The 22,583-nt window shown below is 40.6% G+C and overlaps 1 gene segment (V, D, J or C); it reads left to right on the top strand.

Moving 5' to 3' along the window:
- Positions 1-22,583, top strand: part of LOC100938028 (immunoglobulin heavy constant mu-like) — a 478,283-nt gene that overhangs the window by 31,664 nt on the left and 424,036 nt on the right. Inside the window, 1 exon segment of the C gene segment in view lies at positions 60-376. Coding sequence covers positions 60-376 — 317 coding nt within the window.

Below are 22,583 nucleotides of genomic sequence, written 5' to 3'. Positions count from 1 at the left end.
GTGAGAGAAACAGTGGATATGTGTGGCTGTTTCTGATTACAATGTCTCTGTGTTTGCAGGTGTCCAGTGTGAGGTGCAGCTGGTGGAGTCTGGGGGAGGCTTGGTACAGCCTGGGGGATCCCTGAGACTCTCCTGTGCAGCCTCTGGATTCACCTTCAGTAACTACTACATGCACTGGGTCCGCCAGGCTCCAGGAAAGGGGCTGGAATGGGTAGGTTTCATTAGAACCGAAGCTAAAGGTGGGACAACAGAATACGCCGCGTCTGTGAAAGGCAGATTCACCATCTCAAGAGATGATTCCAAAAGCATCGCCTATCTGCAAACGAACAGCCTGAAAACCGAGGACACGGCTGTGTATTACTGTACTAGAGACACAGTGAAGGGAGGTCAGTGTGAGCCCAGACACAAACCTCCCTGCAGGGGCGCGCGGGGCCACCAGGGGGCGCTCGAGACCCACTGAGGACGGGACAGGACAAGTCCCAGGAGCAGGTGCTGGGGGAGGTTTCCTTTCTCCTCAGCTGGAGGTCAGGTTTGTGTTTGCCGGACTTTGGAGCGTTCTAGGCTGTGACGTTTTATTACTTGTGTTTATTATGAATTTATTATCGTTAGTATTTAAATGTTAGTAATTTAAAAATTATATATATATGTTTACATTTTAATGAAATAAACATTCCTATTTGCACCGATTCTTCCAGAGTTTTATTAACATTTGTTGACATCAGCAGCTACAAAGCTATAGGGACATAAATTTATAATCATAGAAAGATGTATAGGCCAGGCGCGGTGGCTCACGCATGTAATCCCAGCACCTTGGAAGCCCTAGGTGGGCTGATCATTTGAGGCCAGGAGTTCGAGACCAGCCTGGGCAAAACAGTGAAACTCCATCTCTACTAAAAATGCAAAAATCAGCTGTGCATATTGGCGCGTGCCTTTAATCCCAGCTACTCGGTAGGCTGAAGCAGGAGAATCACTTGAACACGGAAGGCAGAGATTGCAGTGAGCTAAATGGCGCCACTGCACTCCAGCCTGGGTGACAGAGCAAGATTTGATCTCAAAAAAAACAACAAAAAACAAAAACAAAAACAAAACAAAGAAATAAAAAATATATAAATACAAAGACATATGCATATATGTGTAGGAATCCATAATAAACATTACAATAAAGTAATTCCAAAAATATGTCCTAAAGAATCAAACTTAATGATGAGCTAAATGTAAATTATTTGAGTATTTCACAATTGATTTTGGTTATTTTTAATTATTTACATCAATTGATTTATATTTGTTCATTTAACTACTGTTAACGGTTATTTCAAATGTGGTTGTCACAATAAATAATAAGAATTTGAAGTGATAAATGATAATTATCTTAATCATTTCTTAATTATCTTAGTTATTCCGTATGGTGTTCACAAATCATAACATTGCTTCTTACCTTGTAAATATAAACAACCATAATTTGTGAATTTAAAATAAAATTTTTTATTTTAATTTTTAAAAATTTATCCCAGATCATTATCTTTTTCTTCAGTTCCAGCTCTCATTTGATTGTCTCAAGGGCCCATCCGCACCCCTGTCTCCTGAAGGCTTCTGGGAGTGGCTGAGGGACAGGCAGAAGCAGGAGCCCCGTGTGAGCCCACACGACCTGGAGCCTCCCTCTCCTTGGATTAGGCCATCTCCTCGGGATCACAGGCTCTTCATTATCCTCACCCCGCTGTTGTACCAAACAAGCAACATCACACTTCAATTCACCACGCTTTGCTTTAATTTTCTAAAACATCGTGAAGGTGATAATGTTAACAGTAAATGTATCACTAACAAATAGGATAAGCCCTTTTCCATGGGACAGGGTTTCTTACAAGGACTTGACATGTATTATGTATTTTCCATTTCTTTATAGATGAGATACTAATATCTCCATATTGGAGACAATTCCTTTAGTAATTTCTTAAAATTAATTTTTCCTAGGACTCCAAACAAATCCATGATATAGTTGAAAATTTCAGGTGTAAGAGCTGGGCCAACATTGAGAATATATTAACATTTATAACATGTGCTTGCAAATATTGTTATTTTTCTGTCGGCTGTCCCCAGTTATGGTTTGACACAAAATGTTAGTAATTTATCCTAATAAAACAGTTTACAATATTATATCAATAGTTTATTAACTTTGTATAACTAATAATATAAAATGTTCAACATATTTTAGCCATGTTTTACTTATTTGTGAAATGTGTGTCTATTAATTTTTCATTTTAAGATGTCACCTTTATCTTTTTTATTTCTGGGATTTTATTCTAGTAGATATAACTGAATGTCTTTAAATAATTATTGTAATAATCACATTTACATTTTCTATTTGAATTTTCATATGCATGTTATTAAGATTTAATTTCAATAAAAATATTTTCCTACAATTGTCTATTTTCTGTTTTTATGAGATAACATACAAAAATGCATAGCTCTTCAATGTACAGTTTGAGGGTTTCTGGCAAATGTGCACGTTTGTCTCCAGCACCTAAGTTAGGGTGAGGAGCAGGTCCATCTCCACAAGTGTCCTCTCAGTGCTTCCAGTCAGCTCTATTGTAAGGATTTTTTTTTTTAAATTTCAACTTTTAATTTAGATACAGAGTGGACATGCATGGACATTGTCACATGGGATTATTGAGTGATGCTGAGGTTTGGAATCCAGATTCCATCACCCGCTCCCTCCACTCTCCAGCAGTCCACGGTGTCTATTGTTCTTCTATTTATGTCCGTGTGTGCTCAAGGCAGAGTTCCCACATAGGAGAATATGTGGTATTCGGTTTTCTGTTCCTTCATTAATTTGTTTATGATTAAGACCAACAGCTCCATTAATTTTGCGGCAAGGGACATGATTTCATTCTTTATCGTGGCTGTGTAGTATTGTATAGTGTAGATGTACCACATTTTCTATATTCAGTCTACCAGTGATGTGCATCTGGGTTGAACTACGTCTTTGCCACTGTGAATAGCACAGCAATGAATATGCATGTGTAGGTGTCTCTTTGGTAGAATTATTTGCTTACTTTTTAGTGTATACCCTGTAGTGGAATTGCTGGGTAAAATGATATCTCTGTTCTAAATTCTTTGAGAAATCTCCAGTCTGCTTTCCAAAGTGGCAAGACTAATTTACATTCTCATCAACAGTGTATAAGTGTTCTCTTTTCTCCAAAGTCCCACAAGCATGCTTTGTTTTTTGACTTTTTTGTGATACCATTCTGAGTGGTGCGTTGCTGCTCACCTACAATCATCTCATATTTGATAAGGCTGATGAAAACAAGCAACGAGGAAAGGACTCCCTGTTCAATAAATGATACTGGGACAACTGGCTAGCTATATGATGAAGATTGAAGCTGACCCTGTACTTTCAACATATATAAAATTAACTCAAAATTGATTAAAGCCTTAAATGTAAGACCTCAAACCATAAAACTCCTTGAAGACACCCTTGAAAACACTCTTATTGACACCAGTTTTGACAAAAAAATTTTGGCTAAGTATCCAAGGCCAGTTGCAACAAAAAGAAAAATAGACAAGTGGGACCTAATTAATTAAGGAGTTTCTGCACAGTAAGACAAACAAACAAACAAGCAAGCAAACAAAACTATCAGCAGTGTAAGCAGACAATCTACAGAATGTGAGAAGATATTCACAAGCGTTGCATCCCACAAAGCCCTAGTATCCAGAGTCTATAGAGAACTCAAACAAATCAGAAAGCAAAAAATAAATAACCCCTTTAAAAATGGGCTGATATGATTTGGCTGTGTCCCCACCCAAATTTCAACTTGAATTGTATCTCCCAGAATTCCCACGTGTTGTGAGAGGGACCCAGGGGGAGGCAATTGAATCATGGGGGCTGGTATTTCCCATGCTATTCTCTTGATAGTGAATAAGTCTCATGAGATCTCATGGGTTTATCAGGGGTTTCCGCTTTTGCTTCCTCATTTTCTCTTGCCACCCGCCAGGTAAGGAGTGACTTTTTCCTTCTGCCATGTTTCTGAGGCCTCCCAAGCCATGTGGAACTGTAAGTCCAATTAAACCTCTTTTTCTTCCCAGTTTTGGGTATGTCTTTATCAGCAGTTTGAAAACGGACTAATACATAGGCAAATGACACAGACACTTCTCAAAAGAATACATACAAGTGGCCAGCAAATATATTGTAAAAATGTTTAACATCACTAATCATCAGAGAAATGCAAATAGAAAAATGTTCTGATTTCTGTCACTATAGGAGGTCCCTTTTTCTTGTTTAGAACTTCATATACATGGAATAAAATATTATAGATCATTTTTGTAAGGGGCAACTTTTACTATTTGTGAGGTTCATTCATGTAATAGCATCTATCAAGGTTTTGTCATCATATGTATAAATATGTATGTACTCATACACATATAGATATTTCATATCTAAATCAATTACGTTAATAAATGGCAGATTGTTAAATAAATAAATCAGTTTATTAAGTAAATAAGTGACAATATGTATATCTATTTTCCTGTTGATGGGATTTAAATTTGTTTCCAAAATAAACATCGTAAACAAAACTATTATAAGTATCTTTGTACAAGTTCTTCTGTTTATATTCACACATTTTATTGATAAAATATGTAGAAATATAAGTATGCATTATAACTTTTCAGCTTTATGGAGCAATCACTGACAAATAAAATTGTATATATTTAGGGTACACCACTTGATGTATTGATGTACCTGGGGAGATGCTCATCATGATCAAGGTAATAGGCATGCCTGTCATCTCAGAGAGTTATCATTTTATGCCTTTAATTTACTCTGTGTGTGTGTGTGTGTGATAAAAACACCCAATATCTACTCTTCTGGCAAAAGATACCTTTATAATACAATATTCATTAGTATAGTCACATTGCTGTACATTTGATCTCCAGAACTATTTCAACCTGTGTTTTAGTCCATTCTCACCCTAATGTAAGGAACTACCTGAGCCTAGGAAATTTACGAAGAAAAGTGCTTTAGTTGACTCGCAGTTCTGCAGGCTTAACAGGAAGCATTATTGGGAGACATCAGGAAACTTACAGACATCATGGAAAGTGAAGGGGAAGCAAGGACCTTCTTCACATGCTGGCAGGGGAGAGAGAGAGAGAGAAAGAGCAAGGCGAAATGAGCCACACTTTTAAACCATGAGATCTTCTGAGATCTTGCGAGAATCACAAAGGGGAAGGTCGCCCCCATTATTCAATCTCTCCCCATCAGACCCCTCCTACAACACTTGGGGATTAAAATTTAACATGAGATTTGGGTGAAAATGCAGAGACAAACCATATCATTCCACCCCTGGTCCATGACAAATCTCATGTCCTTCTCACATTGCAAAATATAATTATCCCTTCTCAACAGTCTCCCAATCTTAACTCATTTCAGCATAATCATAAAAATCTATAGTCTAAAGTCTCTTCTGACAAGGTCAGTTTCTTCCCCCTATAAATCTGTAAAATTAAAAACAAGTTAGTTATTTCCAAGATACAATGGGGGTGCACGTACTGGGTAAATGCTCCCAATCCAAATAGGAGAAATTGGCCACAGAAAAGGGATTACAGGTCCCATGCAAGTCCAAACACCAGCAGGGCAGTCATTAAATGTTAAAGCTCCAAAGTAATTTTTCTTTTACCCCATGTCTCACATCCAGGACACACTGATGTAAGAGGTGGGTTCCCAAGGCCTTGGGAAGCTCCACCCTTGTGGCTCTACAGGGTACAGTCCCCATGGCTGCTTTCATAGGCTGGCATTGTGTTCCTATGGTTTTTCTAGACACACCGTGCAAGCCGTTGGTGGTTCTACCATTCTGGGGTCTGGAGGATGGTGGCCCTCTTCTCACAGATCCACTAGGCAGTGCCCCAATGGGGACTCTGTGTGGGGGATCCAACATCACACTTTCCTTCTACACTGGCCTAGTAGAGGTACTCCATTAGGGCTCAGCCCCTTCATCAGACTTCTGCCTGAATATCCAGGCATTTTCGTACATCATCTGAAAAGTAGGAGGAGGTTCCCAAACCTCAGCTCTTGCCTTATGTGCACCAGCAGACTCAAAACCATGTGAAAGCAACCAAAGCTTAGGGCTTGCACCCTCTGAAGCAATGGTCTGAGCTCGACCTTGGTCCCTTTTAGCTATGGCAGGCACGAGACAGACAAGGGTGTAAGGTGCCACGTCTCAAGGCTGTACAGAGCAGTCAGGTACTGGGCCTGGACCATGAAATCATCTTTCTCTCCTGGGCTTCTGGGCCTGTGATGGGAGGGGCTGCCGCAAAGATCTCTGAAATGCCCTGGGAACATTTTTCCCATTGGGCTCCTCATTACTTATTCAAATTTCTGCTGCCAGCTTGAATTTCTCCCAAGGACATGGGTTCTTCTTGTCTGCCAGATGGTCAGGTTGCAATTTTTTTCCAACCTTTTATGCTCTGCTTCCCTTTTAAATATGAGTTTCAATTTCAGACCATCTTTTCATGAATGCATATGACTTATGTTTTCAGAAACAGCCAGGGAAAATCTTGAATGCTTTGCTGGTTAGAAATTTATTCTGCCAGATACCTTAAATCATCTCTCCCTAGTTCAACATAGCACAGATCTCTAGGGCAGGGGCAATATGCCACTAGTCTTTTTGCTAAAGCATAGCAAGTGTGAGCTTCACTCCAGTTCACAAGAAGTTCTTCATCTTCATCTGAGACCACCTCAGCCTGGACTTTATTGTCCATATCACTATCAGCACTTTGGTCAAAACGATTCAGTAAGCCTCTAGGAAGTTTCAAACGTTTCCACGTCTTCCTGTCTTCTTGTGTGCCCTCTAGGCTTTCCCAACATCTGTTCATTACAAAGTCACTTCCACATTTTCAGGTATCGTAATAGCAGTACCACACTCCTGGTGCAAATTTTCTGTATTAGTCCATTTTCCCACTGCTATAAAGAACTACTTGAGACTGGGTAATTTATGAAGAAAAGAGGTTTAGCTGGCTCACAGTTCTGCAGGCTAAACAGGAAGTGTTACTGGGAGGCATCAGGACACACAATGATGGCAGAAGGTGACACAACATACCAGAATCTCTGAGACATATTTAAAGCAGTGTGTAGAGGGAAATTTATAGCACTAAATGCTCACAAGAGAAAGCAGGAAAGACCTAAAATTGACACTAACATCACAATCAAAAAAGCTAGAGAAGCAAGTGCAAACACATTCAAAAGCTAGCAGAACGCAAGAAATTACTAAGACCAGAGCAGAACTGAAGGACATAGAGACACAAAAAACCCTTCAAAAAAATCAATGAATCCAGGAGTTGGTCTTTGGAAAAGATCAACAAAATTGATAGACCACTAGTAAGACTAATAAAGAAGAAAAGAGAGAAGAATCAAATAGATGCAATAAAAAATGATAAAGGGGATATCACCACCGATCCCACAGAAATACAAACCACCATCACAGAATACTATAAACACCTCTACACAAATAAACTAGAAAATCTAGAAGAAATGGATAAATTCCTGGACACATACACCCTCCCAAGACCAAACCAGGAAGAAGTTGAATCCCTGAATAGACCAATAACAGGCTCTGAAATTGAGACAATAATTAATAGCCTACCAACCAAAAACAGTCCAGGACCAGACGGATTCACAGCCAAACTCTACCAGAGGTACAAAGAGGAGCTGGTACCATTCCTTCTGAAACTATTCCAATCAATAGAAAAAGAAGGAATCCTCCCTAACTCATTTCATGAGGCCAGCATCATCCTGATACCAAAGCCTGGCAGAGACACAACAACAACAAAAAGAGAATTTTAGACCAATACCCCTGATGAACATCGATGCAAAAATCCTCAATAAAATACTGGCAAACCAAATCCAGCAGCACATCAAAAAGCTTATCCACCACAATCAAGTTTGTTTCATCCCTGGGATGCAAGGCTGATTCAACATATGCAAATCAATAATTGTAATCCATCATATAAACAGAACCAAAGACCACAACCACATGATTATCTCAATACATGCAGAAAAGGCCTTCGACAAAATTCAACAGCCCTTCATGCTAAACACTCTCAATAAACTGGGTATTGAGGGGACGTATCTCAAAATAATTAAAGCTTTTTACGACAAACCCACAGCCAATATCATACTGAACGGGCAAAAACTGGAAGCATTCCCTTTGAAAACTGGCACAAGACAGGCATGCCCTCTCTCACCACTCCTATTCAACATAGTGTTGGAAGTACTGGCCAGGGAAATCAGGCAGGAGAAAGAAATAAAGGGTATTCAATTAGGAAAAGAGGAAGTCAAATTGTCCGTGTTTGCAGATGACAAGATTGTATATTTAGACACCCCATAGTGTCAGCCCAAAATCTCCTTAAGCTGATAAGCAACTTTAGCAAAGTCTCAGGATACAAAATCAATGTGCAAAAATCACAGACATTCCTATACACCAATAACAGACAGAGAGTCAAATCATGAGTGAACTCCCATTCACAATTGCTTCAAAGAGAATAAAATACCTAGGAATCCAACTTACAAGGGATGTGAAGGACCTCTTCAAGGAGAACTACAAACCACTGCTCAATGAAATAAAAGAGGACACGAACAAAGGGAAGAACATTCCATGCTCATGGAGAGGAAAAATCAATACCATGAAAATGGCCATACTGCCCAAGGTAATTTATAGATTCAATGCCATCCCCATCAAGCTACCAATGACTTTTCTTCACAGAATTGTAAAAAACTACGTTAAAGTTCATATGGAACCAAAAAAGAGCCCACATTGCCAAGACAATGCTAAGCCAAAAGAACAAAGCTGGAGGCATCACGCTACCTTACTTCAAACTATACTACAAGGCTACAGTAACCAAAACAGCATGGTACTGGTACCACAACAGAGATATAGACCAATGGAGCAGAACAGAGCACTCGGAAATAATACCACACATCTACAACCATCTGATCTTTGACAAACCTGACAAAACAAGAAATGGGGAAAGGATTCCCTATTTAATAAATGGTACTGGGAAAACTGGCTAGCCATATGTAGAAAGCTGAAAGTGGATCCCTTCCTTACATCTTATACAAAAATTAATTCAAGATGGATTAAAGACTTAAATGTTAGAGCTAAAACCATAAAAACCCTAGAAGAAAACCTAGGCAATACCATTCAGGACATAGGCTTGGGCAAGGACTTCATGTCTAAAACACCAAAAGCAATGGCCACAAAATCCAAAATTGACAAATGGGATCTAATTAAACTAAAGAGCTTCTGCACAGCAAAAGAAACTACCATCAGAGTTAACAAGCAGCCTACAGAATGGGAGAAAATTTTTACAATCTACCCATCTGACAAAGGATTAATATACAGAATCTACAAAAAACTTAAACAAATTTACAAGAAAAAATCAAACAACCCCATCAAAAGGTGGGCAAAAGATATGAACAGACACTTCTCAAAAGAAGACATTTATGCATCCAACAGACACGTAAAAATGCTCACCATCACTGACCATCAGAGAAATACAAATCAAAACCACAATGAGATACCATCTCACACCAGTTAGAATGGTGATCATTAAAAAGTCAGGAAACAACAGGTGCTGGAGAGGGTGTGGAGAAATAGGAACACTTTTACACTGTTGGTGGGACTGTAAACTAGTTCGACCATTGTGGAAGTCAGTGTGGCGATTCCTCAGGGATCTAGAACTAGAAATACCATTTGACCCAGCCATCCCATTACTGGGTATATACCCAAAGGATTATAAATCTTGCTGCTCTAAAGACACATGCACACGTATGTTTATTGTGGCACTATTCACAATAGCAAAGACTTGGAACCAACCCAAATGTCCAACAATGATAGACTGGATTAAGAAAATGTGGCACATATACACCATGGAATACTATGCAGCCATAAAAAATGATGAGCTCATGTCCTTTGTAGGGACACAGATGAAGCTGGAAACCATCATTCTCAGCAAACTGTCGCAAGGACAAAAAACCAAACACCATATGTTCTCACTTATAGGTGGGAATTGAACAATGAGAACACATGGACACAGGAAGGGGAACATCACCCACTGGGGCCTGTTGTAGGATGGGGGGAGTGTGGAGGGATAGCATTAGGAGATATACCTAATATTAAATGAGGAGTTAATTGGGTGCAGCACACCAACATGGCACATGTATACATATATAACAAATCTGCACGTTGTGCACATGCACCCTAAAACTTAAAGTATAATAATAAAAAAAAAAAGAAGTGGAGTACTGCTATAAAAAAATAAGTGAAAATATGGAAGCAGCTTTGGAACAGGATAACAGGCAGGGATTTGGATGATTTAGAGGTCTCAGAAAAAGACAGGAAGATAAAGAATAGTTGGGAAATTTTTAGAGACTGGTTAAATGGTTGTGTCCAAAATGATGAAAGAAATATGGGCAGTGCGGCCGCCCGGTCTGGGAAGTGAGGAGCACCTCTGCCTGGCCGCCCCCTCTGGGAAGTGAGGAGCGCCTCTGCCCGGCCGCCCTGTCTGGGAGGTGAGGAGCGCCTCTGCCTGGCTGCCACCCGGCTGGGAGGAAGTGAGGAGCGCCTCTGCCCGGCCGCCCCGTCTGGGAGGTGAGGAGCGTCTCTGCCCGGCCGCCCCGTCTGGGAAGTGAGGAGCGCCTCTGCCCGGCGGCCCCGTCTGGGAAGTGAGGAGCGCCTCTGCCCGGCCGCCCTGTCTGGGAGGTGTACCCAGCAGCGACCATCGGGACAGCGACCATCGGGAGTGGGCCATGAGGACGATGGCGGTTTTATTGAAAAGAAGAGGAGGAAGTGTGGGGAAAGGAAGGAGAGATCAGATTGTTGCTGTGTCTGTGTAGAAAGAGGTGGGCATAGGAGACTCCATTTTGTTCTGACTAGGAGAAATTCTTCTGCCTTGGGATGCTGTTGATCTATGGCCCTTCCCCCAGCCCCCTGCTCTCGAAACATGTGCTGTGTCAACTCAGGGTTAAATGGATTAAGGGCGGTGCAAGATGTGCTTTGTTAAACAGATGCTTGAAGGCAGCATGCTCTTTAAGAGTCATCACCACTCCCTAATCTCTAGTACCCAGGGACACAAACACTGCAGAAGGCCGCAGGGACCTCTGCCTAGGAAAACCAGAGACCTTTGTTCATGTGTTTGTCTCCTGACCTTCTCTCCACTATTATCCTACGACCCTGCCATATCCCCCTCTCCGAGAAACACCCAAGAATGATCAATAAATACAAAAAAAAAAAAGGAATTGAATTAATTTAAATCTAACTAGCCACAGGCAGCTAGTGGCCACCATATTGATGGAGTAGTTCTAAATTTTCTCCTATCTCCAATGTTTGATTGTGTCACATCTTGTTTATTAAACTATAGTTTAATAAATAAATACTCTTTTCCAAAAAAAAAAAAAAAAAAAAAGAAATATGGGCAGTGAAGTCAAGGCAGAGAATGCCTCAAGTGGAAATGAGAAAGTTATTGGGAACTGAAGTAAAGATCGCCTGTCAAGCAAATCACTTGACTGCATTATGTTCATGTCCCGGGGATCTGGAGAAGTTTGAACTTAAGAGTGATGATTTAGGGTAACTGACAGAAAAAAAAATTATAAGTAGCAAAGCATTCAAGATGGAGTCGGCTTACTTCTAACAGTCTATGATCAGATATGGAAGCAAATAAATGAGTTAAAGATGGAACTTATATTTAAAAGAGACGTGGAGCATGGAAATTTAGAGAATGTACAGCCTGGTTCTACGGTCAAGAAATAATCCAGGTACACTGTGAAGCAAACACTTGCTAGAAAGATTAGCTTGACTAAAAAGAAGCTGATTGTGAAAATCCAAACAATAAGTAAGAAAACGGCCTCAAAGTCATTTCAGAAGTCTTTGAAACCAATTCTTCCATTACGAGATGAGGTACAGGAGGACAGATTTTTTGGCGGGGTGAGACCCAGGGTGTCAATGTGCTGCAACATTTCAGAAGTCTGCTCACCACATTCCCACTGCTGCATCTCCAGCCAGTGCTGAAAGGCTCAAAATTACAGCTCAGTTCACCACCTCTGATGGTGCAAGTTGTAATCCTTGGTGTCTTCTATATGGCATAAGGCCTGGGTATACACAAGATGCAAGAATGAACACAGCTTCATGGCTTCCCTCTAGATTTCAGAGGATATTTGAGAAAGGTTATGTGCCCAGGAAGGAGCCTGCCTTAGGGTCAGAGTACACACAGAGTAACTTTTTTCAGGGCAATGCTGAAGTAAAATGAAGAATTAAATCCCCACAAAAGGTCCACACCAGAACATTGTCTAGTGGAGCTGTGGGAAGAAGGTCACTGCCCTCTAGAACCCAGAATGGTAGATCCAATAGCAGCTTACGCCCCAAGCCTAGAAAAGCTGAAGCCACTCAACTCTAAACTGTGAGAGCAGCCATGTTGGCTGCACTGAGAAAAGTCGCATACGTAGGTTTGCTCACAACCTTGGGAGCCCATACTTTGCACAAGGCTGCAAGACATGGAATCATTGGTCACTTTGGAGGTTTAAGATTGAGTGCCTGTCCTGCTAGGTTTTAGCATTGCATAGAGGCTGTTACCCATTCATTTAGCAAATTTCTCTCTTTTAAAATGGCACTGTTTATGCAATGTCTGTACCAACATTGTAGCTTTGAAGTAAATAACTTGTATTTAATTTTACAAGCTCATAGATGGAAGTAATGTGGGCATGAGTCTCAGATGAGACTTTGTCCCTTGTACTTTAAGTTAATGCTGGAACAAGTTCAGATTTAAGGGGCAGATTTGAGGTGGGGGGAGGAATTGGGAAGAAATGATTGCATTTTGGAATATGAGAAAGACGTAATATTTTTAGTATAGTCCATTGTGAAAGTTTTAAACTGTATTTCATAACTAATTCAATGAAGTCTTTATTCACTGAAGATTGATTATTTTTTAAAAATCAAAGTCTTAAGTAAATATTGTATTCTCGTTTTTGTTTTTTGTTTTTTGTTTTTTTGAGATGGAGTCTCGCACTGTCGCCTGGGCTGGAGTGCGAAGGCACGATCTTGGCCCACTGCAACCTCCGCCTCCCAGGTTCACGCAGTTCTCCTGCCTCAGCCTCCAGAGTAGCTGGGATAACCAGTGCACGCCACCACACCCCACTAATTTTTTGTATTTGTAGTAGAGACGGAGTTTCACTGTGCTGGCCAGACTGGTCTCCAACTCCTGATCACTTGATCCCCTCTCCTCGGCCTCCCAAAGGGCTGGGATTACAGGCGTGAGCCACTGCGCCCGGCCTGAGTTATTCTGATTTATTTGTGTTGGTTCTCAACATTCTTTTGGATTTAATTGAGCTTCTTTAAAATCAACATTTTGAATTATTTGTCTGACATTTCAAATATAGAATGTTGTTTAGATTCTATTGCTGGAGAGCTAAGGTAATATTTGGAGTGTTGTAATTCTGTTTTTTCATACTTCCAGAATTGCTTATCTGTTTGCTTTTCATTGGCTAAACCATCTCTTATTATTTTTGAATTCATTTTGATTTTAATGAAAATTTCATTCCCCTTAGAATGTGAATATAATGTATACTGTGTGTGTCTTTTGATTTGGCTCTTGGTTTACTTAGTGGCAAAGATTCTGTAAGAGTTCCTTGTCTACAGACAGCCATTATTTAGTGGTTTTCTGAAATCATGATTTTAATAACAATGTACTGGGCTTGTGAGCAGGCTCACTGCTTCCCGCAGATCCTAGATATTGGAGGCCTCAGGAACTGTTTCTCATTTGAAATGCATTTGTTTCAGCAGATTTTTTTACTGGGCTGTTAAGTTCACCCTCCACATTAGTAGATGTCCTTACAGATTAGAGCTGACTGTGGTAGAAGCAGTTGAGTACATGCTTGATATCTGTGCACAGGAAGAAGCTCTCTGTTGGCTCAGGCAATGGACTGGTCTATGAAATGCACAGTGACTTGAGTTCTCTGCTCAGCCCCTGAGTGGGGGACAAAGCTGGGTAGAGATGAGCCATCAAGCCTGGCAAGCAAAAGGACTAGGCTTGATGGAAATGGCCAAGTGAGGGGCATCTACTCTGTGTGATTTCTTTTGTTGTTAGTAGCTTTAGTGTGGTGGCTTTTTCAAATTCCCGCTGTAGTAGTAATATACTGGGCATGTGAGCAGGCCCATGGTGTTTTGCGGAGCTGGAATCACAGATGTATTGAGAAGCTAATCTCAAGTTCAAGTGCTGTACACTGGTGATAGTGACTTTGTATTAGGTCATGAAGTTTGAACATCAGGCCAAAAGGTGGTGCTCGCAGGTAAGAGCCGACTACGGTGACAGCTGAAGGGTTTATGCTTTACCAGTGGTTAAAGTGGGAAATTTGTCATGCTCCAGATCTTAGAGAAAAGACTTTTAGTTATTTCTCATTCAGTCTGATACTACCTGAAAGTCTCTCGAGTATAACTCTTATTATGTTGAGATGTGTTCTTTCTACAGCCATTTTTAAAAGTTATTTTTTAATGAAAGGATGCTCAGTTTCATCAAATGTTTTTCAGCATCAATTAAAAAATATTATACGTAGATTAAAGATCTAAATGTAAAACCCAAAACTATAAAAACTCTGGATAATATCCTAGGAAATACGGTTTAGTACATAAGAACTGGCAAAGACTTTATGATGAAAATGCTAGAAGTAATTTTAACAAAACCATAAATTGACAAATGAGACCCAAGTACACTAAAGAGCTTCTGCATAGCAAAAGATACTATCAACAGAGTAAACAGGCAACCTATAGAACGGGAAATAAAATATTTACAACCTATGCATCTGACAAAGTTCTAATATTTAGAATCTACAGAACTTAAACAAACATACCAAAAAAAAAGTGTCCAAAGGACATAAAAAGATACTTTGTAAAAAAGACCTACATCCAGCCAGCAAGCTTAGGATAAAATGCTGAATATCTCTATCATTAGAGAAATACATGTCAAAATCACAATGAGGTACCATCTCACATCAGTCAGAACGGCTAATCTTAAAAAGAAAAACTAACCGATGCTGCTAAGGTCGCAGGAAAAAAAGAGAACATTTATACACTTCTGGCGGGAATACAAATTAGTTCAACCATTGGGGAAAGCAGAGTGGTGATGCCTCAAATAATCTAAAACAGAAGTTTCATTTGACCCAACAATCCCGCAACTGGACGTATATCTAAAGGAATATAAACATGTAGGCTCATTGCAACACTATGCACAATAGCATAGACATGGAATTTTCCTAAATCTCCATCACTGGCAAAATGGATAGAGAAAAATGTGGTACATAGAACCATGGAATACTATGCAGCTAAGAAAAGAATGAAATTATGTCCTTTGTAGGAACATGATGGAACTGGAGGTCATTACTCTTAGCAAACTAATGCAGGAATAGAAAACCAGACACTATATGTTCCCACTTATTTGTGGGAGATAAATAATGAGACATATTCTCTCAGGACCCAAGTCTTCCTTATTCAAAAAATTATTCTAAAATAAGTGTTCAACAAGTTGCTGATATGCCTTTAAATATCCTGTTTCATCTGGACCATTTATATCACTCAATAAGGCAATGAAAACTATATTTAAATGTGGGATCCTACGATAATAAATATCTTAATAGTGAGAATACGAAGGATATGGATGGTTTTATTAATTCAATGGGCACGTGAATGTGGGAGACACTATATTCCTATGAATAAGATATTCAGATTTCAGAGATAAGTAATGTTTCGTACAATGTTTGTGTGACAGGACAGTGGTGGATTCGAGAGCGTGCGCGGTGGCAGGTGCACAGACCAAGTGGATCAGAAATCAGTATGTCCAGATGAGAATCCACGGATATGAACGAAGAGTATGTAAATACTTCAAATAATTCATTTAATGGAGTTTGAAATAAAACCCAAACTTATTCAAAACACGAATTACTTAGTAATTATTTAGAGAACTATGAGTGTATCAAGAAACTCAAATTCCTATTTCTGTTTCAACCCCGGATCCCTACTGTCAATGGGAGGAAAAACTCAGAACAAATCACACACCACAGGGCAAATCTGTCAACCAAGACTCTTTCCACTGAAGTGCCTGGGAGCTCAGGACTCTCAGGCAGGTGCTAGGGACTCTGTCTTGGGAGTGCCCAGCAGATCTCAGAACTCTCCATGGAGCCTGTTGGATACTCATGTGGGGTAACTAGTGGCCACCTTTTCAGTGTTACCAGTGAGCTCTGACTGTTCCTAATGGGACCAGGATGGAGTCAAGGTGCCTGATCAATGTCAGAGACAGCGATGGTCCCAGAAACAACCCAGGTAAGCTCTATGCCAATAAAATGTGGGTTCACAGTGAGGAACGCATCTTGGGGTTGGGGCTTGTTCTTCAGTGGGAAGAATGTTGTCCACAGAAAGCTTAGAAATGTGGCAAGGGATGAATTTCCTCAAGCAGGATTAGGGCTTGGTCTCTCAGCATCCCACTCTTGTATGGCTGATGTGGCATCTGTGTTTTCTTTCTCATCCTAAATCAGGCTCTGAGCTGTAAAATACCCTGCCTGGAGAATATGCAAATAACCTGAGGTCTTCTGAGATATAGATATGTTGGTGCCCTGAGAGCATCACCCAACAACCCCATCCCTCCTCTGAAGAAGCCCCTGGGAGCACAGCTCATCACCATGGACTGGACCTGGAGGTTCCTATTCTTGGTGGCAGCAGCTACAGGTAAGGGGCTCTCAAGTCTCAGTGATGAGGAAGGGATCCTGGTTCCGTCAAAGAGGATTTTATTCGCTCTTTTGTCCTCTCCATAGGTGCCCTGTCCCAGGACCAGATGCAGCAGTCTGGGGCTGAGGTGAGGAAGCCTGGGACCTCAGTGAAGGTTTCTTGCAAGGTTTCTGGATATACCTCAAGCAGGTTACGTATCAGCTATCGTATCAGCTGGGTGCAACAGGTCCCTGGACAAGGGCTTGAATGGATGGGATGGATCATCACTGGCAATGGTGACACAAACTATGCACAGAAGTTCCAGGGCAGAGTCACCATGACCAGGGACACGTCCACAAGCACAGCCTACATGGAGCTGAGCAGCCTGAGATCTGAGGACACGGCCGTGTATTACTGTGCGAGAGACACAGTGTGAGAAACCACATCCTCAGAGTGTCAGAAAAACTGAGGGAGAAGGCAGCTGTGCTGGGCTGAGGAGATGACATGGGTGATTAAGTTTAAGCCTGTTTACAAAACGGGTTATATATTTGATAAAAAGAACAATAGAAACAAGTACACACACTAATTTTAAGAGAAATATTCCATTCAAGAGACATCGTAGAAGCCAAATTCACAGAGTGGGAAAGGCCACACTCAATAAAGTCGATACAAACATTCCATGAAGGTGCTACTATGAACAAGTTTTCAAATTAGATGAATAAATAATTTTGAACAAGGTTATTTAATCGTGTGTTGAGACTAAGTATGATTCTTAAAAAGTGGAAAAAATTTTCTTTCAAATGTTTCTGTCACTCCTTATCATAAAATTTACTTTAGAGCAGTTTTAGGATTACAATGAAATTGCACAGAAGGTGTGAGAATTCCCATGACTCCCTACCCCGCACAGGCACAGCCTCCTCCCCTACGACCGTCCTGCACCACAGTCACAAATCAGTCACAATGACTGAATCTACTGCCCAAAGCACACTCTCAGGAAAATTAGCTCAGAAATGCTTACCAAGTGAGGGAAGGGCAGTGGCGGGTGAGGTGACGGGACAGCCTCAGGGCTGCACTTGAGGAGGCCTCCCTCCTGCATGCAGGCTTTTCCTCCAGGAGCTGCACCAGGGACTCATAGAGGATCAGGGAGAAGTCTGAGAACATGCTACTGCGGTGCTGCCTAGAGAGGAAAGATAAATGATGACAAATAATCTCTGAGTAACGTATGGGCACTTGTTCATGAAAACTGTTTTTCTGAAAGCTTGTGAAGGTCTTGAAATACTCGCTATTAGTTGAGGACAAACATTTACACCCTCCTTCCACAGGGAGTTCAAGCAGGCTGGATGTGTCCATCTATGGATGATCTTCTCCAGCCCCTTCTTCCCAGCTCATCACTGGCTTTCTGTGTAAACAGTTCTCATCAGTGGAATGTGGTTGATGAAGTGAGGTCTTCAATTTTCTCATCTACTGTGTGGTCATGTTATTTTCCTCATCTGAGGCTTAAAAACTCACCTGCATGCAGCACATGAGACCCTAAAATCTCTTGTGGACAAAACAGTAACAAAGGCACCCACCAGAGCTGAGCATCCCGTGTTGCTGACAGTGACCACCAGGGGTCAATGTCCTCTTCACAATCCTGTGTCAGAGCATCACTTGACTGATTTCATTAGCAACTTCTCAGGAGAATCAGCTTAAAAGATACTTGTCCCATTTTCCATGCAGAGGTAACCCATCTGTTTTACTGAAGAAATAGGAAGAGCTGAATGCTGAATACACTGAATGTCTGCAGGTTGTGCAAGTTTGTGACTTAATCACTTTCTAATTTCTGATCTGTGTGGACCACTCTACAGATTTTTCTCACTGGTGTGACCAGCCTTCTGGATGTCAAATATAATAGACTTTCATCATATAAAAGTCAACACAAGCTCCTCATGGTTTCATTGTTCAGTGACGACTCTAAACTTACACAATGTGTTTCTTTATTAGTTTTGTTTTCCGGTATCTCTACTCGGCATCTTCACCACACCCATTTTATGTTTCTTGTACAGGTAATTGATAATTTTAAAATTTATTGGTGCTTACTTTAATTAAATAAGCAGACAATATCTTAGAATTTAAAAAAATGTAAAGTAAAAGGAAATGCAATAAATTTTAATGTAAGGAAACCAGCAGCTGAAAGCAAGGGTAATCTCTTCTGCTGCATAGGAGGGTATGGAGACCTCATAGTACGATGATCTTCTGCAGTTTAATCGTTATTGCCACACAAGTGATAGCATCCTCTCTCTTTATATCAGCACATTCCCTAACATGTACAATAAAGACTGAGCACAGATACCGCCAACCAGACTGACCAGCACCTCTCACCTAGTGCCTGAGCTGATAGTGATAGACATCACATTTGTCTAACAAAATCATTACCCCCTGTAAGGATTCCCACCAGTCATAATGAGACAATTTTAAAAATTTAGTCAAAGCACAAACCTGATAGGTAGTCATTTATACTTAGAAGAATTAACTCACCTTCACATATATTTTTCTTGATCATAGAGAAGCTACTAGAGTCACTGTCCAAGTTACTGAATATCTTATTCCTAGAATGAGACACTGCACAATGTGTTCTGACACGAGGGAATGTAGCTATAGTTAAGGGACAGGAGATGTGATCACGGGAACAAGAGTCTGCAATCCAGCAGTTCCTTCTCCCTCACATTTGACCAGAAACAAAGACCCCAGCAGAACAATGGAAACATTGACTTAGGTCTCCACAGTCTGATGTGAGATAAACAGCAGGTAGTTTATGCTTCTGTTTTATAGTAGGAAATTTAATCTCTAAAGAAGGGCCATTTTGGGGATAATACTATTCTCTAGGATGCTTAAATGCCCCCAAACAGAGAGCACTACAGTGTCCCGTGGCCAGGAGCTACAATACCTTGGTCTGGAAAGCAGTGGACAGAAATATCGGTTTCTCTTGCCACACGTATGATGAAAATTTGAAGAATGTTTCTTTCCTTCTCCATAATCATAGACTGCAATGGGCTGGAGGTCCTGGTACATAAGAAGAAATGTGTCTCCAGTAGGAACAGAATTAGTCCCATAAAATAATTGTGCTGCTGTGGTTCTCATACTGTTGGAACAGCTGACCAAGAAAGTGTTGTAAGAGCTGCAGTGTTTATTGATTCCTATCATATTTGGGGCTACATTCGCAGCTACCAAGGGAAAGAGAGAGAAGTAATTCTGGCCTAGATAGAGTCTATAGTTTTTTTTTTTCTTTCCTTCAAACTGAGGTTTAAAAAAAATCACATCAACTAAAATGCAGATGATGATCAAATGATCAAGGACAACAGCCATTAAATGTTTCAGGTGTGTTTTAACCCAAAGTCGCACAACATGTGAGAACATGAACTCTGGAGTCGGGAGAATCCCTGGGGAGAATCTAGAAGGTGGGCAGGAGGAAACAGTGATTCACATCTAAGGAAATTGCAGGGCTACCTCCTGTAGGGGAAAGGAAAGCCTGAGCCTCTCCTACAGTGTGCTCTCTTAAAATTTTTGGCTGACTTATTGTATTCTTCAACACCAATTTTTTTAGTCCTCTTTTAAATTTTTTTATCTTTGTTAAAATTCTCACAGTATTCTTGCATGCTGCCACTAGCTTATTAAACATGATTGTAATATTTAAATTTCCTGCCAGGAAATCCGTATGCTTTTATATTCATTGATGCCAGTTTCTGGACCTTTATGTTGTCCCTCTGTTTGGACCATGTTTCCCCATTTCTTCATTTTCCTTGATGGTCTTTGTTGCCATCTACTCATCAAAACAAACAGCTCTTTGTTCATCATAAAAAAGAGCCGTACTGTTCCAAGCCTAGGCCCTTAGAGAAAACCCTCACCAATCACCCCATCAGTGATTGTGGATCTCTCAAAAACTTCATAATAACTTCATAATATTCAAACTTCTGTCTCTGTTCTTAGAGGCCTCCAGGTTTTAGAGCATGTTGGGTTGTGGCAGGACTCCTAAGTAGGGGAGGTAGAAACTGTTTACTCAAGCAGCCTCTTGAACAGGTGCACCATTCAACACAGTTTTATTATTGAGGTATGATTCATCAAAATAATGTTAGTTCAAGTGCCTCTCAACCAGTTGTCTAACATTGAAATGTTATAATTTATTATTTGGATCTCTCTGGAGTTTATCTTTTGAATCTTAGGTAAAATCACAAACTGGTATAAAACTGCGTATTTGGCAAATGATCTGCTGCAGAATTTTCATCTTCTGTGTATCTCTGTTTGCACTTAAATCCAAGTTTATATTAGTCATGTATCTAGAATGTAGAAATAAATCTTAAAATTCCTTCATTTTTAAAAAGATTATGGGATTTCCAGAAGATGGGAGAACCTTCTTTATTTATAAAATATCTGATTCCACATTTTCCAATAGTTTCCTCTTTATCAATCTCCTCTCACATTATACTATATTAAGCAAGGAGAAATTGAAACACACCATCCACACTTTGCATAGAAATCCCCTCAATCCCCTCAGCTTTTTATTTTTTTTGATGGAGTTTCACTGTTGTTGCCTGGGCCTTGGCCTCCCAAATTGCTGGGATTACAGGCATGAGCCACTGCACTGGGAAGCTCGAACGGGGCAGAGCCCACCTCAGCTCAGCAAGGCCTATTCTCTGTATGGACTCCAGCTCTGTGGGCAGGTCATAGCTGAACAAAAGGCAGCAGAAACTTCTGCAGACTTAAACGTTCCTGTCCGACAGCTATGAACAGAACAGTGGTTCTCCCAGCATGGCGTTTGAGCTCTGAAAATGGACAGACTGCCTCCTCAAGTCGGTCCCTGACCCCCGTGTAGCCTAACTGGGAAATACCTCCCAGTAGAGGCCAACAGACACCTCACACAGGCAGGTGCCCCTCTGGGACAAAGCTCCCAGAGGAAGGATCAGGCAACAATATTTGCTGTTCTGCAATATTTGCTGTACTGCAGCCTCTGCTGGTGATACCCAGGCAAACAGGGTCTGGAGTGGACATCCGGCAAACTCCAACAGACCTGCAGCTGAGGGACCTGTTAGAAGGAAAACGAACCAATAGAAAGGAATAGCATCAACATCAACAAAAAGGACACCCACACCAAAACCCCATCTGTAGGTCACCATCATCAAAGACCAAACTTAGATAAAACCACAAAGATGGGGAGAAACCAGAGCAGAAATGCTGAAAATTCTAAAAAACAGAGCCTCTCTTCTCCTCCAAAGGATCGCAGCTCCTCACCAGCAACAGAACAAAGCTGGATGGGAATGACTTTGACGAGTTGATAGAAGTAGGCTTCAGAAGGTCAGTAATAACAAATTTCTCCAAGCTAAAGGAGTATGTTCTAATCCATCACAAGCAAGCTAAAAACCTTGAAAAAAGGTTAGATGAATGGCTAACTATAATAAACAGTGTAGAGAAGACTTTAAATGACCTGAGGGAGCTGAAAACATTGGCACAATAATTTTGTGATGCATGCACAAGCTTCAATAGCTGATTTGATCAAGTGGAAGAAAGGATATCAGTGATTGAAGATCAAATTAATGAAATAAAACTAGAAGACAAGTTTAGAGAAAAAAGAGTAAGAAGAATGAACCAAGCCTCCAAGGAATATGGGACTATGTGAAAAGAAAAATCTAAGTTTGATTGGTGTACCTGAAAGTGATAGGGAGAATGGAACCAAGTTGGAAAACACTCTTCATGATAGCATCCAGGAGAACCTCGGCAACCTAGCAAGGAAAGCAAACATTCAAATTCCAGAAATACAGAGAACACCACAAAGATACTCGCTGAGAAGAGCAACCTGAAGACATATAATTGTCAGATTCA

The sequence above is a fragment of the Pongo abelii genome, chromosome 15 (assembly GCF_028885655.2).
Source record: "Pongo abelii isolate AG06213 chromosome 15, NHGRI_mPonAbe1-v2.0_pri, whole genome shotgun sequence".
Taxonomy (NCBI): domain Eukaryota; kingdom Metazoa; phylum Chordata; class Mammalia; order Primates; family Hominidae; genus Pongo; species Pongo abelii.
Note: the sequence above shows the minus strand (reverse complement) of the source record. Positions and strands in the feature narration are given on the sequence as shown.